This window comes from Ochotona princeps, chromosome 10, assembly GCF_030435755.1.
Source record: "Ochotona princeps isolate mOchPri1 chromosome 10, mOchPri1.hap1, whole genome shotgun sequence".
Classification (NCBI taxonomy): Eukaryota; Metazoa; Chordata; class Mammalia; order Lagomorpha; family Ochotonidae; genus Ochotona; species Ochotona princeps.
In genome coordinates, this window is record NC_080841.1 from 69,460,984 (window position 1) to 69,478,734 (window position 17,751).

The window sequence follows — 17,751 nt, forward strand, 5'->3', positions numbered from 1 at the left end:
ATGGTAGGGAGCAGTGATACTGAAGGAGTTGGATTCCTGCTGGGTGGGGGACCTGCATTGAGGTTCTCGCTCCTGGCTTCTGCCCCGCTGAGTCCTCATCAGCACAGACATTTGGACGAGTGGGTCCAGTGGATAGGAGCTTCTGTTCTTCATTTTGCCTCTCTGTCTCTTAAAAATGTTCAAGATCCACTAATTTTCTTTATGTCACACTTTTTTTTTGCTATCTGAAGATGAAGGTAAAAGGAAATTAAAGTATGAGAAAGAATTAGTCTTTCCCCCAAAACTGACTCTTGCTTGATGAACATAGGCATGTAGTTGTTACACACATGTTCTAAACCTCCTTACCTCCTCCTGTTTATTGGTGTTATGTGCAAGGGTAAGCAATAGATGTTTGGCTTCTATAATAGCTGAAATAGAAACATTGAAATAAAGTTGAATAGATTTATATATTTGATTTGGGACCTACCCAATTTAAGGTGACATTGAAGTGACATTGAAACCACATTCACCAGTCTGCAGCTTAGAACAGTGCTCTCCTTCCTTCCTTGACCCCCTTGCGTCTTTTTCTCCCTCTCTCCCTTCCCCCTCCCTGCTTTCCTGTTTGCCCTGTCCTGTTCTGCCTTCCTTCCTTTTAATTTGAAAGTTGGAGTTACAGAGAGGTTGAGACAGAGATGTTCCATCCACTGAGTCACTTCCCAGGTGACTGCATCTTGCCAGAGCTTTTCCAGACAAAAGCCAGGAATTTCTTCAGTTCTCCCATGTGTATAGCAGGGGTTCAAACACAATGAGGCATGTAGAACTTTTCCAGGAGTCACCAGCTGGGATGGAACAGCGGTCTACATCAGTAACAGAGATAGCATCCTTTATTCTGTGACTGTTCTGTAAATGGTAGCTGTGTTGCTATACCCAGTGTGATAATGGCTCTGGCAGCAGTGGCATTAGTCTGCTTTGTACAGTCCTGGTCAATTGTTTGATTCCAGTTGGATTCATTAGACATTGTGATTTTTAAAAAAAGTTAGTTACTTATTTATTTTTAAAGACTTAGCTACACTCATTGGAAAGTCAGATTTACAGAGAGAAGGAGACAGAAAGATCCTCTGTCTGATGGCCCACTACCCAAGTGGCCCAGACAGCCAGAGCTGAGCTGTTCCGAAGCCAGGAGCTGGAGCATCTTCTGGGTCTCTCACGTGGGTGTGCAGTCCCAGGGCCCTCGGGCCATTCTCTACTGCTTTCCCAGGCCACAGGCAGGCAGCTGGATGGGAAGTGGAGCAGCCAGTTTATGAACTGGTGGCCATATGACATCCTGGCATGTACAAAGTGAGTACCCAGCTGCTAGGCTATTGCGCTGGGCAGCACACTAGCTCTTTTTTTTTTTTTTTAAGATTTATTTATTTATTTATTTTTATTACAAAGTCAGATATACATAGAGGAGGAGAGACAGAGAGGAAGATCTTCCGTCGATGATTCACTCCCCAAGTGAGTGCAACAGCCAGTTCTGCGCCAATCTGAAGCCAGGAACCTGTAACCTCTTCCAGGTCTCCCACGCGGGTGCAAGGTCCCAAAGCTCTGGGCCATCCTTGCCTGCTTGCCAGGGTCCATGCAGTAGGTGTGAATGACACAAAGGTGTGAAGAGAACAGCTCCCTGCATGGCAGGGCCCAGGGAGCTTCCAGCTGTTTGGCAGGGCCCGGCGGATTTCTCTCTGACCACCTTGATGCAGTCTCACCACCCTTTTGCATGGACACTCAACCACCCCACTAAGAATCCTGTAATCTATTGAGGCATTGTTTGCCCCTGTGAGATGGCTTTGGCAAATAATATCAGCTTGAGAGTTAATGTTACTGATAATGTCTTGGTGAGTGGGCCTTTAACTGCACACAGGAGTACAATCAAGCCCATGCTGTTTCCAGACACCTTATTGTGTACCTACCCATTGCCATAAAATCTGGCCCGGACATTTAGCATGCTTTCTGGGAAATGGCTTGATAAGAATTTTACAAACTAATGGAAATGATGGGAGTATGGGTTAAAACTGCCATGACAAAAAATATAGCTACTGGGACCCTAAAAGCTATCTTGTTACTGGGACCCTAAAAGTTATCTTGTTACTGTGACCCTAAAGGCTATCGTGTTACTGGGACCCTAAAGGCTATCCTGCTAAGGCAAAAAATATAGTTACTGTGACCTTAAGGGTTAGCCTGTCCTTGCAACTCTTTAGAACATAGAAAATGTAGTTGCTTCAGCTGCTTTCATAATTTCTAACTAGAGGAAATATAGGCTGATTTCACTAACATCACAAAGATATACTTTTGATTATTGTTTGATCACTTATGAGGTTGTAGAACCTGCAGTTGTAGAGGAACTTAATGTTTGAAACCTTTTGTCTCAGATCTTTGTGTTTTTTTCTCTTTTGATGTATTCCTCACATTAAGTGATGGTTAAGTTGTAGAATAAGAATTGTAGTAAGAATGTATTACTGAATAAGATGTGTTGCCTACTGAGAAATTCTTGGCTGCAATGTTGGAATGGATAATGCCCTGTCTTAAGGTGAAACAATTTGTAGAATTATCTTTGGAAACACTCACTTGTCCATTGTAGAATTGAAACTTAAATGGAGTAAACTTGGCTCATTGCTAATTACAATTCTTTCCGCCGTTATAACTCTTGCTTTACTTGTTCAGATAACAAACTGTGTGAGCTTGCTGACCTAATGGCCTTTAGTGCCAATGGCCCGTAATCCCCATACACCAAGACCCCGGACTTACTAACCCATACATAATTCAAGGTAGGGGCCTGGTTGTCACAGGTGGTGCCAAGGTTAGAGCCCAGACCTGAGGAGAGTGGATGAAGACTGGCAAACCAAGATAAGCAAGGAATGTGGGACCCTTCCTCAATCATTTCTCAAGAAGTTGTAAATTGTGCCCCCCTGAAGCTATGTCAAAATGCCCCTAAAAGAAAACTTTGTACTGCTTCTGTATAAATAAAGCGGACAGCTTTCTTGCAAGGTCCACAATCATCAAGGAATCCTAGTGGTCCGTCTCTCCTTTCTTTCTCTCTTCTTCTTTCTACGCCTATCTCACGCACCCTTCTCGAGCTCCGAACTCTCGGCTGGAGCTGGACTCCGGCACCTGCTTTCCCAGGCCACAAGCCCGGAGCTGGATGGGAAGTGGAGCTACCAGGATTAGAACCAGCACCCGTATGGGATCCTGGCGCGTTCAAGGCAAGGACTTTAGCAGCTAGGCCACGCCTCCAGGCCTGGCACACTAGTTCTTTAACTGAGAGTATCTATGTTTGTGACCCAGATGGTTCCATCAGTAACTGTAACTGTAATATCCACAGTTTATGGCATTTTAAAATCTGTCATCCAGTTGTTGTCCCAGTGGCAATCCAAATAGGTTTGCTCAAGAGTCAATACAAGGGTCCAGCGTGACACCTACAAGGGCTACCATCCCTGCGTAGGAGACGGAAGAAAGCTTTTGGCTCTGGATCGGTTCAGTTTCAGCCAACTTTGTGTCAATTTAGGGAGTGAACTAGCAGATGGAAGATCTTTCTCTCTCTGTCTCTGTAATTCTGATTTTCCAATAAAAATAAGTTACAAAAAGTGTCAATACAAGTATAACACAATTTTCAAGGAGGAATTTTGGCCTTGTTTTTGAGAATCAAAGATATTTTCTAAGATATTCTGCCCATAGAAGAAAACAGCGACACACCTTTTTATTCCCTGTAGCTGTTCTGAGGTTGAACAGCACAAGCACTGGCCACCACTGTACTTCAGCTGTCTTGAATCATCAGTGAACCAGGTTAAGGGATTTAGGGAGCCTAGGTGACAGAGTGGAAGGTCACTGTTTCCGAAGGGACTGGTACTGCTTTTTCATGTGCTGCCAAGATGCATCTTGGGGGCCAGGCTGCTGCATTCTTGAATGTACCATTCCCCTGTGATAAGAGCCTGTTCGGCTCTTCCTGCCTTTTAATCCTTGAGTTTGAGTTTCTGCATCCCCCAGTGGAATTCTTTTCAGAAGAAGCCTGCATAGCTTGTAGCTGTGGCAAGTGAGCGTACATTCCAGACATGGAGGTGCCCTCCTTGGGGGCTGCTGCTCTCATTGGAGGCTCCAGTTGTTGAAGTTTTCTGTGCATAGAGACTTGTCACACAAAGGGATTGGTGGATTCAGGGACCCCACTGTTGTCAGTGCTTTGGTATATGGGCTTCTGACAGTGGGTGTGATTCTTCTGGATTTCATGAGCAGTCACAATACAGATATGTAAGAAATTCCAGTTGTGTCCTTAGTAGTAGAAACCACAATTATAATACCCAGAATGGGTTGAGATTCCCGTGAAGGTCATGTTAGTTTCCCTTCTGCAGTGTGAACTTCAATATCAGTCACTAATCTACAGAGTATGGAGGTTGTCTGGGCTTGCAGTATCTAACATTGCATTGTCATGTTGTTTTTAAGTCTCTTTGCCTTACTTGGGCCTCATTTCTTTATATAAGTTCACATGAATCTAGGCAGTTTGTTGCTCCATTGCTAAGATAACATCTCTTAAATTCTTGCTACAGGGCTAGAGCTGCATGGCTGACAACAAGAATTACTAGATTTTAGAGTTAGTTTACCTTCTCCAGAGAATCGCTACCATTAGCATTTTGTGTGTATATATTTATGTTATATGTGTAAGTGTGTATGTGTTTGAAAGAGAGAGAGAGATCTCGATCTCCCATCCACTGGATCACTCCCCTAATATCCACAACGGCTGGAGCTAGGAGCCCGGAGCCCTTTTGGTTCTCCTCCCTGAGTGGCAGTATATGAGGTACTGTTACCTGCTGTCTTGCAGGCTGCACAGTGGATGGGAAGCTGGAACCTGAGGCTGAGGGGGCCCTGAATCCATTTGTGGCATTTGTGACCGACTTACCAGATAGTCTGCTTCTCTGCTGTGTGGCATGTGTGCTGTTCTGAGCAGTTCTCCTGTCCTTTCACATGCACAAAGTCCTTAGGAAAGAAAATTCTTCCCTTGGACTTTTTAGAATTAAATCAGTTAAATGAGTTGGTGCTTGTAATTTCCTTTTACGCCTTCATTCCATGCTTTTGAGTCATGAGCATAATAATTTCTGTAATTTGAGAAAGATACAATATTTACTGGAAAAATAGACATCCTGTGGTCTGACCTATGATTGATGTAGTGTATGTTGATGTCATTTGTATCACTTGTTATGCGAAATAACAATTTTCTTCCTTTGTTTGATTTTAAAATATAGACTGTGGATATTCATAAAGAGAAAGTGGCTCGAAGAGAGATTGGTATTTTGACTACCAATAAGAATACATCGAGAACTCACAAAATAATAGCACCTGCAAATATGGAGCGCCCTGTAAGGTATATTCGGAAACCTATTGACTACACAGTCTTGGATGATGTGGGCCATGGTGTCAAGGTAAGTATTTTATTTTATGTTCTTGAACTCATTTGCACATTCAGTCAGTGTTTTGGTTAGAAAGTTTGATAGTAGAAGCTTCTGATTAAAGGTCCTCTCATAAGCTGACACTTAACATAATTTTCATAAGATGTTTAATATTAGTTGCAATTAACTGTTTCAATTCTTGCTTCGTGTTATAAATTTATGTTGTGAATTGCATGTGTTGGCTTTTATGATCAACTGAATTTGGTCTTTATTTTGTGGGAGGGAAGAGAGGGGGGAGAACAAGATCTTTCATCTGCTGATTGATTTCTCAAATGTTCTTAGCAGCCAAGGTTGGGCTAGACTGAATCCAGGAGCTGAGAACTCAGGCCAGGTCTCCTGCGTGGGTGGCAGGGACCAAAATACCTGAGCCGTCTTCTGTTGCCTCCAGAATTGAGTGGAGCCAGAACTTGAAGCTAGGCATTGCAGTATGGGATGCCCTAATTGGCATTGGTCTTCCATGTTATATGCCTGCTCCCAAAGAACTGTTTAAAATTCTAATTTTATATGCTTTCCAAATTTATTTTAGAGGGTATATTATAAAAACTTTGTTCTTTTATTCTTTTTTTTTTTTTTAAGATTTATTTATTTTTATTGGAAAGGCAGATAAACAGAGAGGAGGAAGACACAGAGGAAGATCTTCCGTCCTGTGGTTCACTCCCCAAGTGAGCACAACGGCTAGAGCTGAGCCAATCCAAAGCCAGGAGCATCTTCCAGGTCTCCCATGCGGGTGCAGGGTCCCAAAGCTTTGGGCGGTCCTCGACTGCTTTCTCAGGCCACAGGCAGGGAGCTGGATGGAAAATGGAGCTACTGGCATTAAAACCAGAGCCCATATGGGATCCTGGGCGTGCAAGGCGAGGACTTTAACCACTACACTATTGCGCTGGGCCCTGTTCTTTTATTCTTAAATGTGTGTAATACTTAATGCACCCATCTGTGAATAGCATTCCAGCATTTTATTAAAAAAAATCCTCATTTTTCCCCAAATTAAAAACACACACAAAGAGGTTATTTGCTACCCATTCCCATTTCTAAACAGGGAAGTATTCATGAGTCTTGAAGGATACCAGTACACTGTCTTGTGTGTGTGTGTGTGTGAGAGAGAGGTAGCCATTTTACCATCATCTGGAGTAAGCTAATTTTTAAATCATTTCTTGCTACGAATGTACCATCCTTTAGGAATGTAGCTGTCACTTTTCCGTAGGATCAATATTTGAGTTTGTTTCTGGTCTTACAAATATTTTATAAGGGCCTGGTGTAGCCTAGCAGCTAAAGTCCTCACCTTGAACATGCCGGGGTCCCATTTGGATGCCAGTTCTAATCCCGGCAGCCCCACTTCCCATCCAGCTCCCTGTGGCCTGGGAAGGCAGTCGAGGATGGCCCAAAGCCTTGGGACCCTGCACCTGTGAGAGACCCAGAAGTTCCTGGTTCCTGGCTTTGGATCGGCGCAGCACTGGCCGTTGTGGTCACTTGGGGAGTCAATCATCAGACGGAAAATCTTCCTCTCTGTTTCTCCTCCTCTCTGACTTTGCAATAAAAATAAATGAATCTTTTTTTTATAATTTTTTTTTTATTTTGAATTATGTTGTACAGTTTCTATAGGCTGGGAATCCCTCCGCCACCCAAGCTCCTACCTCCCGACAGATTTTCCTGATTTTACCACAATGGTGTAGTCCTTTATAAGGAATCATAATTCTATCAGTACAGAAAGTGTTAGACAGTCTAGCCTCCCATAGTCTACACATGTCCAACAGTTTCATTGGGAATCCATCTTTCATTTGAAAGCAGGAATGCATGTTCCATTATTTCCCCACAAAACCTTAAAAAAAAATATAATTGTAAATGTAAGGGTGTATATGTGTGTTTTTAACTACTAAGATAGATTCTAGGTTTCCCTAACTGATTAAATCTAACTAAATACTGATATTTTACTTTTCCTTTGGAATATTATAATTGTCACTTTGTTGCTTAAAAGTTATATTTAAAAATGCAACACTTTTTTTTAAAGGTTTTCAATTCTGTTTGAAAAACTTACAAAGCAAGATGAGGAAGGGGAAAGAGTGAGTGAGTGGTGGTGGTTTGTGAGACAGGTGTCTTGGACACTATGTTGCATATGTCTCCACACTTTGTTACATAAAAATACACATAGAGGCACAAAAATTATAAAATAACTGTTTTTTCCAGTAGCCTTATTACTGCTTTACTGCCCTAATGTTATGAGTTCTTTAAAAGATTGTTAATGGCTTAAGTATTTCTAAAGGATGGTAGAGATGTGTGAATGTTAAACAATTTGAGTACTGATTAATGGATAAATGTCATGGCTACAATTATTCGAAAAGTTTAAAAACTTTGTTTTTAAGTATAGGGCAGGTAGTACTACCGTTATAGTGCCAAAATTCTGTTTTCATAATGACTTTGTTTTTTTTTATCAAGGAAAATAGCCGTTCATATACTGGCAAATATTTCCTCCTCATTTGTTGTATGGCTTTTGATTGATGTTTTGATATTTATAAAAATACATAGAAAATTGAAAAAACTATGCTCATTAGCATTCTTATTACTATAAAGTTTCCACATACCAGGATTAATGTTCTAACATTCTTTATTGCTTTGTAATGTGAAATTGTAGTGTTTTGATATGTTTTGGATAGCCTGAGTTTCATTTAAATGGTACTTAACAGCTGTAAAATTTATGGCACATGTACTTTTAGCAGGAATTTAAAATTGGAAAAACTATTCCTAAGTAAGTCTGGCTTTATTTTTTGCAAACTGTGAGATAAGCGAATTCTAACACAGAAACTACTAGAACATACTTACTATGTCATCTAGGAGCTATAAGATTTATTAATAGTGTTCAGTACATTTATGTTTTTATTTTGGTAAGACTAGTTTTTTTTTTTTTTTTTTTTTTTTTTTAAAGTAGACATTTTGGGAGTGTGAGGGTGAGTCCAAGAAAGTAACACAGAGAAAATACTTGGTCAGAGATGAGTTTGTGGTTGTTGTTACTAAAGTTGTTACTGAAAGATTTGTTGGTGGTTTCTGATTGATTAAGTTGCACGTTTATTCAGTAGTAGAGTGAGCTAATGCATGATTTCCAAGATAAATTTGGTCTTCCTGATATTTGTACATGTTGTATGTAGGCTGTTATCTACTGTGTAGCAGATAGGGATGAAGCCAAGAGAATTTGTGTTCTCAACCTAAGATTTCAGACATACTAAAATTCTTCAGCCATCAGTGTAATTACTAAGGAAAGCAAGTGATTTTTTAAACCAAAAACATATACTTGAAAGTGAATTCTCTGGTTCATTCCCCCAAATGGCTATGGTAGCTGGGGCTGGAACAGGCTGAAAACATGCGCCAGAAGTGCCAAGCAGGGGCCTAAGCACTCGAGCCATTTTCACTGCTTTTACAGGTGCAGCAGCAGGGAGTTAGATCTGACGCAGAGCAGCGTGTCCTTGAGTGGTAACGACAATATGGCCATTGTCACAAGTGCTGGCATAAGCCACTGTGCTGCCATATCAGTTCCTGAAATGAAATCTTAAGAAAATTAGAAGCAGCCTTGTTTGGGTGTAATTGGGAACATTAATTACAGTACATTTTAAATATTATTTCCTACCAAATCCTGAGCCTATCTGTTTTCGTAAACAAACTTAATAGAGATGGCTGAACTTCGTAGTAGGTTAAATGTTCTCAGTTGCATAGTAATTTGCTTTTCTTCCTTGAGATGTGAAGTGTGGTGGTTAGATAGTTTCAGATGCTATAAAAAGACCTTAAAACTCCAAAATTACATTTTTTTTTTTTTTGTTTTTTCCTCTCCTAAAGACGTAGTATGAATAATGGTGCCTTAGGACTGTGTACATTGTTTGGCTAGACATCTTTCAAAGAAGTGATAACACACGTTAGAATCAAAGCAGCTTTTCTTCAGTGTTGAATTTTGACCAACTTGGTTTATCAGAGAAAATTAAAACTTTAACAATTTGTGACTAAACTACTAGTGTGAGGCTGGTCAGGATTTCAGATCATACTCTAGAAGTGAGAGGGTTCAGTAAGAATCCAACTAAGTTATTGCTGTGTGTGATGACACTAAATCCTTCTGTGGCTCTGAAAACAATTGTGATTTTAAATTTTAACATTTACAGTTTATCGTCTTTTAGAATATCATACTACTGCTCACATAATAAATACACTTGGACATTGGTTATACAGTGAATTTATAGCTCTTATGCAATGTGGTGTATTAAAATAGATTGACATCTAATGTGTCATGGTGTTTGTATTCACATCAAATGTGGCTTTTTGTGTTTTCAGCTGTGATTCATGAGAGTTCTATAGGATAAATCTATATGACCTAAGAGATTATTGTGCTTTATGGAATGGCATGTAAGGTGGTTGTGCCTTACAAATATTTTCTTCTGTAAAATATGGGAAACACATGTGTAGTCCCTAGTGCTAATGGATGTCGTGCTTTGTTTTTTTTTTTTTTTCTCAAAATATTTGAAATGTGGCTAGAAAAAAAAAACTTAGTAACATGAATTAAATTACTGTAAATGTAAACATTTCCTATCAGATGTAACTTTGTAGAATTAATTCTTACTTTTCCCCCCTCTTTTTTTGCCATCATAAAGTGGCTTAAAGCCAAGGTAAGAGACATTACTTATCGTTTGGCCCACGGCATTCCTGCTGTATTGATAGAGGCTGCAGAGCCACTAAAATTTGAAAACTCTCCTTTATGTCTGCCTGCTTTTCCCTGTAGGACTTATGTAGATTAAATATATTCAAACTCAGTTTTAAATCAGCAACATTTAGCTTGGCTGTGTTAATATATCAGAGATATATTGACATCTGCATTTATAGAGGAACATTAATTTTGCTAACATTTATTGCTTTGCTCATTTGTTGATAGTTGCCTTGCTTTTTACATTGACTTACAATTAGGAGGTTTCCCAGACATCGTGTGACTTTGTTACTGAATAGTAGGATAAAGTTGATTTTTTTGAGGGGGTGGGCATCTTGGCAAATTGACATTGAGATTGTAGTTCATATATTCATTTCAGATATTTTAGTAAATATTTTAACCCAGAAAGTTTTATCTCAGTGTCGATGCATAACAATAAAATTACATGAAATATAGTTATATGGTATGAAGTTTGCCATAAATTGGTTTAGAATGGTGCAAACACAGAAAAGGGAGAAAGAGTGCAGGTGCTTCCTTGACTTAAAAATATGGTACCAAAGTCTGTCTTCAAATTGTCTGGGAATCCTTACTTTACATTCTGATATTAAAAACAAAACAAAACAAGGTGTTAAAACACCAAGAGAACAATTTGATATAAAAATAAAAGCTTTTCTTTCCATATTTTAGCATGGAAATAACCAGCCTGCAAGAACTGGCACACTGTCGAGAACAAATCCTCCTACTCAGAAACCACCGAGTCCTCCCATGTCAGGCCGGGGAACACTGGGGTAAGAATTCAGCTGCTTTCACAGAGGAATGTCTGAGGCAGGAAAGGTGCTTCTGTGCCACGAGTGAAAAGATAGATCCTGGCTGTGGGATAGTCTCTGTATGTCCCGCTTCTCACCAACTCATTTCATATCTCCCTGTGGCAAATCTTAAATGAATTTGGTCACTTTATTATACTCTCTATAGATGGCTGCACCAAAAGAAAAAATTGTGTGTGCGTGTGTAAGTAACCATTATTTTGTTTTCTCATTTTTTTTTTCCTTAAAGTGTAAATCTGACTTGGTTTATATCATGGCATACCAGCAGATTGCATTCTAGTTCCCTGTGTTCACAGGATTTGTCTGACGGACTTGTGCCTGGTTGAGGTGGTGTAGTTTGGCTTCCTGTCCTGTAGATTTTTTGTTTCCCGCATTGTGTGGCAGTCGAGGCCTGGAGACTCTGTCTCTGGAAAAGGGCTAACTGTGCTGTTGCTGGTGAGCCTAGGCTCCTTGATGCTAGTGCAGCTGGACCGGAAGGCGAACAGCTGATGGCCCCTTCCTTCCCAGGTCTCATCCAAACTAAACACCTTCAGTACTTGCCGACGTATCTTTGAGGGATCGTGTATTTTAACAGAGAAAATGTTATGTTAAATTTCTTGTTTCCAGTTAAAGTGTTGATACACAATTTTTAAAAATGATTTCATTTCCATTTTTATTCTTTTACCCTTCTCCCCTGGGGAAAAAATATGAGGTAGAATAATTGCAGTACATCTGAAAATCAGAATGTCCTTCTCCATGTATTTTCATATTGAGTGAAGAACAAATTGCAAGGGAGGTACTTACCTTTGAATGAGAAGGACAGTGGCCCAATAATCATGTATCTCCTGACATTTCATGGTATTGAGCATTTAAAAGCTAGGCTTTCTTTTTTTAAAAAAGAAGATTGACTCTTTAAATTTTTCTTTGCTATGGTTTTCCTAAAAAGAAAAAAAAAGTTTTCATGATAAAGTTACAAAATTTGTATACCTCAACTAAGAATATTTTTAAAATATTTTTGAGAATTCTGTTACACTTGATCACAAAGGGACAAATCACAGATGTGAGGGGGAAATACTGTTTGACCTTTTCTCTTGTTCCTTTTTCCATTATGCTTCTCTAGACGGAATACTCCTTACAAAACCCTGGAACCTGTTAAACCCCCAACAGTCCCTAATGACTACATGACGAGTCCTGCAAGGCTTGGCAGTCAGCACAGTCCAGGCCGGACAGCTTCTTTAAATCAGAGACCAAGGACACACAGGTAAAGCCGTAAGCCAGTTATTTGCACATCTGGGAAGGCGTGTCAGGGACTGGTGAGAAACTCCTGGAAAAGGCGCCCAACAGTGCCTGTAAATTTGTGTCGTAAATTATCTTTTCTATTTTTCTGTTCATACTATTAACAGTTACTATGTGGCTTCTTTGACTTGGGTCAAAGCTAAAGAGACTGTTTTTTAAGTGGTCATTTTAAAAAGTGCAAGGCAACCACTCAAATATTATTGGAGAAGAGGTTAGATACCATTGAAGTTGCACAACATGATTTGAATATTTGGTGTTTGGAGGCAAGAAGGTTTAGATTTCAGGAAGAATTTTACTAAAACATTATGTCTTTGTTTATAGGTATTTTGTGGGAAGAATTGCCATATTTCTACCTTTTAAATTTTTAAAGATTATTTAGTATTATTCCATGTTTGTAACTTGGGTAATTGATAACAACCATGCGTTTCTGTTTGGCTTAATCTCAAGTGCTGTGTAGTTCTAAACAATGCAAAAAAGATGTTTTAGAAGTCAGTTACTCAGTGGCATTTTCCTCTAAATAAATAAATAAATATATGTATTTTTAAGGTTTATTTATCTAACTTGGAAAATTCAGAGATAAAGAAAGAGAAAGAAATGACCCTGTGCGATAGCTTAGTGGCTAAATCCTTTTCTTGCATGTATTGGGATCTCATTGGGATCTCACGCTGGTTTGTGTCCTTCTGCTCCACTTTCATCCAGCTCCCTGCTTGTGGCCTGGGAAGGCAGTCAAGGATGTCCCAAAGCCTTGGGATGCTGTACCCTTGTAGGAGACCCTGAAGAAACTCCTGACTCCTGGTTTCGGATCAATTCAGTCCTGGCCATTGAGGTCACTTGGGAGTGAACGAATAGATGGGAGATCTTTCTGTCTCTCCTTCTCTGTAAATCTGTCTTCCCAATAAAAAATAAAAAAGAAAATCTTAAAAAAAGAATGAATGAAAGGAAGGAAGGAAGAAAAGAAAAAGACCCCACCCAATGAGATTTTAAAAGTTGAAAATGAGGTGTAACATACTCAGAACAGTGAACCCTTTGTTGAGTATCCAGCTTGATGAGTTGTTATGAATTGAGCGCACTCTCACGTAAGCTTCATGCATGTCAGTCAATGCAGCACCCCCAACAAGTCGGCACTCTCCCTCATTTTCTTTTCTGATGATTGCCTTTACCTTGTTCAGTTTTTGAGCAAATTTGTTACATAATCTTACTTTATTTCCCAATTTTATCTTTCAGTTGACAGTTTGGGCAAAGAACTTAGCCTTGACATTTGACTTGTTAAATTATAGCTACTTTAGTGCAGTTAATTTTGGGGATTCAAGTAAATAAGGCTTATCAAGCTGTGAGATATTTATTAGGTAATTGGTATTTGTTGCAACTGCTGTTGTTAGTAAACTATTGAGGCAAGTGTTGTGGTGTAGTGCGTGAAGCTGCAGTCTCTGACTGACATCATGCAAGTGTTGGTTCATTTCCCGGCTGCTCTGCTTTTCCAGTGCCCTGCTTATGGCCTGAAAAAGCAGTAGAAGATGCCCAATTGCTTTGAAGACCTGGAAGAAGCTCTGTGTTCAACAGCCAGTTACTAAGAGTTTCTTTATTAGTGATTCCTATGAAATAAAATGCTTTTTTCATTTCATTTAAAAATGATGTAAGAAAATGAGCTCTATGCAGCTTGCTCTATTTAGCTGTAAAAAATTGTTGTGGGCAAAAAATTCCAATGGAAAATAAGAAATGAGATGGAATACATTAAGGAACCAGAGCAGTTATGCTTAGATGAAAGAGTTGCTTCATTAGCTACTGGTCATGTATTGATTAAGTGTAATTTTTTTTTAGGAGTGTGTTCTGTTAGAACAGGAATCAGATTTTTCCTATAAAGGACCATATTGTCAATATTTTAGGATTTGTTGGGCCATATGGTTGGTCTCTGTTGCAGTTATTCAGCTCTGTCACCATGGTACAAAACATCCATAGACAATACGTTCCGGAATGAGCATGGCTGTGTTTCAGTAAAAATGTATTTGTGATATTGAAACTTGAATTTCACATAGTTTCGGTGTGTTAGAAAATATTCATCTTTGGATTTTTGCCTGTTTGAAAATGCAAAGAGCATTCTTAGCTCCTGATTTGTGAAAATTGGCCAATGGATTAGTTTTATCCCACAGGCTGTAATATGCCAGCTACTGTGTTAGAAAAAGACATGTGAGCAAGGAATTGCAGGAGACTCCTGAGTGCAGCAGTATCTGTGTTTCTACAGTGCAGTGATAGGGCTGAAGCACTGGCTTGAGGGTATTGGGGAGTGCTTTATGTCTACACTTCTTCGTTAACGTAAATGGTTCTTCTTTCCATTAATATGCACTCATCTAATTACAGAATGATCATACTGGAAGGGAAAGTAACGAATTTTATCCAGACATTGAAAATCTTGGCTCTGAGTTTTTTTGGCTTACTGAGCAAATGATGTTGATTTTAAAATATGGTGTGGAACCTAAGGCTGCACAAAACATAAGTGTTTTCACACATTACTGTGCACATATGATGGAAAATTGAAGAGTGCACAGTTGTGCACAGTTGTACTCTTTGACAATGGGAGCAGTGTTTTTTAAGATTTCATTTATTTATTTGAAAGAGTTAAAGGGGAGAGGGACAAAGAGAGAGAGAGAGACAGAGAGACAGACAGACAGACCAAATCATCAGTTTGCTGGTTCACTCCCGGGATGATTGCCACAGTCAGCACTGGGCCAGGTCCAAGCCAGGAGCTTCTTCCAGTTCTCTGTCCAGGGTAGCTGGGACCCAAGCACTTGGCCATCTTTCCCTGCTTTCTCCAGGTGATTCACAGGGAGTTGAATCTGAAGTGAAGCAGCCCAGACATAAACTGATACCCATATGGGATATTGGGATCGTCACAGTTGATGGCTTTAACTGTTACATCACAATGCCATACTCCTACATCCCTCTTGAAAGATTTATTTATGTATTTGAAAGAGTTACAGAGAGGATGAGAGTCCCAGCTGAAAGTTGAAAGCACAGTAGATTCACAGGAAGGAGAGTAGGAGGCAGTTGATTATAGCTTATCAGCAGTTCCAGAATGTTCTCACTGAACCTTCAGTACTGGCTACACTACTGTCTTTGTTGTTGTTTTGCTTGTTTTCCAAAGAAATTCATCTTACCACCTTTCTCTGTGATCAGCTGATTTCATATTATTTTACAGTAGGATTGGTTGCCTTTTCAAATTATTTCGTTAACATCTTATATATTCATTCTCTTTTGTAGCATCTGTCACAGTTTTGTCATTTCCTTTTTTTCAGGAGTAATGATGAACTCTAACCACGTGATTTGTGCCTGCTGTGCTCACTGCTCCTTGCTTTAACAAAACATCATAAACTCACTGTACTGTTAGATTTTTACTGGTTATACATTTCTCAGTAGTGCTAGTTCTATTATGTCATCATTACATTTGTATCAGATAGTTTGAGAAGTAGCATGAAATACAGGAGTCACTTCAAGTATTAGGGTTAAGTTTTTTTTTTTTAAGTTGATTTACTTTTATTGGAAAGGCATATCAGATTTACAGAGAGAAGGGGAGGGGTTAAGTTTTATAATAAGCAGTAGAGGAAAGTGTGTCCTATAATAAAGAAGTTTGCTTTTCTGGTAAGTCTGAAGATTTGATTCTTTTGCCTTTTTTCCCCCCCTTTTTTGCAGTGGAAGTAGTGGAGGAAGTGGAAGTCGAGAAAACAGTGGAAGTAGTAGTATTGGCATTCCCATTGCTGTGCCTACACCATCACCACCCACGGTTGGAGCAGGTACGCTGCTTGTTATGTGTGGTATGTTTCTGAGCTGTATAATGAAAGGCAGTAATAATTGCATCAAATGAAATAAACCTCTACTTTGTGATTGCTACTGGAACAAAGGCTATTAACAAATTTAGTAGTGATTTTAGGTAGTTTTTCATGAAGGCTTTAGGGCGTTACCAGCTGTTACTCACTATATGCGATGCATTTTCAGTAGTTTATTAGTTTTTGTCCATTTTGCTTTAGACATACACTTTGTCTTCCTCTCTAGGCAGAAATGACATCTCTCTGCAAGAACAAGTTAGTGTTGTGTAGTACTCCTGCCCTAGGGTTGGTGTCTGTGGGGATGAATGCTGTTTTCTCAGGGTTAGTTGTAGATCATTATCGCAAGGCATTGGCTTGTTCTGTCCCTGTATATTCATGTGTGAGGTTAATACATATTCTCTGTAATAGGAAAAGTTCTGTTATTTTTTAGAAAGCGTTCAGAGATAAGAAGTTCTTAGAAGAGTAGTAAATAATGCATTAAATAAAGCCTCTGTACTGTTAAAATACACTTAAAAATAATTGATAGATTTTCAGTCTTGTTGAGAAAAAAAAAGAAATTTATATTTACATGTTAATAGATGTATTTACTTGATGATTGAAAGAGTTCTGAACTCTGGCCTTTCCACCTAGTGAAATTCCTAGTTTTTTGAATATGCTGTATGTGTAAGTGTTCTTTTCTTGTTGTGATTCACTATACTTTCCTGCTGCTTCTGAATGCTTAGCTTTGTTTTCTCACATTCTCACCAAAACTCTCTTATTAGAACGTATTTCTGCCCCCTCCCTCTACAGTTCCACCAGCACCACCTCTACCCCCACATCTTACAGGGAGCCCTGCAATAGGTGAGATTGCTTCCCTGGCGGAGCTGTAGAATTTGCTTTACATAGTTCGTAATGAACTCCTCTATAGCTAATGGACTGCTAGCTTCTATTAGTTATTAGGATGTAAGTAATAATGCATAAAGTTGAAGTATTCAATCTAGTAATCACTAATTCCTTTTAGTGAAAATCCTCTTAACTTACACAGTAATCAAAAACAAAATAACCTTTCTTGTAATACAAAATATTTCTGATCTTGGTTCATGACCATAATAATGTCGTTTTCCTTTACTGCTTAGATTTTGAAAAAAATAATTATAGCAGAGATTATTTAAAAAATGCTTTAAAATTAGTAATGTAAAGTTGTTCCCCTGCAGGTAAAACTTGATTTTCAGCTCTCTGGTTTATACAGCAGTTAGAGGATTAGAGTGAAGGTGGGGACAGAAGGAGAAGAATAGGAAGGACAGTGACATGTGATGTGAGTGCTGCGAGTTTCCCTGTGGATCACAGTGGGAAACACTGAACAAACATCGTCTTCATGCCTTCCCAGGATCCCATCAGAGAGTTTCACAATAAAATGCTTTTAAATTGCAGCCAAGTTGGGAATGACTAAATTGAACAGAAAAAATAATTCCAGATTTATATTACATTTAAAAACTTCAACCTAAATACTTGACGATAACCAGTGATTTGGGTAGAAATGGATAATGGAGTATTTCAAATATCGAGAGCTCAGTTTCAGGTTAGATAAATAAAGCTATTATGTTGTAAAAGCATTTGCACATAGATTCAAAGGAAAAGGAGGTAATTAAAATGATCGTAATAATAGAAAGTGTTGGTAAAAAGCGTGTGCCTCAAAGTTAATGAATAATCAGAAAAATTGAAGTTGAAGACAT

At 39.0% G+C, this 17,751-nt stretch overlaps 1 protein-coding gene across 10 annotated transcripts in view; it reads left to right on the forward strand.

The window, feature by feature from the left end:
- The window catches only part of ABI1 (abl interactor 1), a 97,595-nt gene that overhangs the window by 64,610 nt on the left and 15,234 nt on the right, over positions 1-17,751 (forward strand). For 4 of the 10 annotated variants that reach the window (XM_004588436.4, XM_004588440.4, XM_004588443.4 and 1 more), the window contains exons 3-7: positions 5,247-5,423; positions 10,073-10,087; positions 10,810-10,910; positions 12,046-12,186; positions 15,906-16,006. In XM_004588436.4, the coding sequence (XP_004588493.1) occupies positions 5,247-5,423; positions 10,073-10,087; positions 10,810-10,910; positions 12,046-12,186; positions 15,906-16,006 (535 nt within the window). Of the gene's footprint in view, positions 1-5,246; positions 5,424-10,072; positions 10,088-10,809; positions 10,911-12,045; positions 12,187-15,905; positions 16,007-16,487; positions 16,490-16,800; positions 16,880-17,751 lie in introns of all 10 variants that reach the window. The other 6 variants (XM_004588437.4, XM_058669596.1, XM_004588441.4 and 3 more) reach the window with 2 other exon arrangements.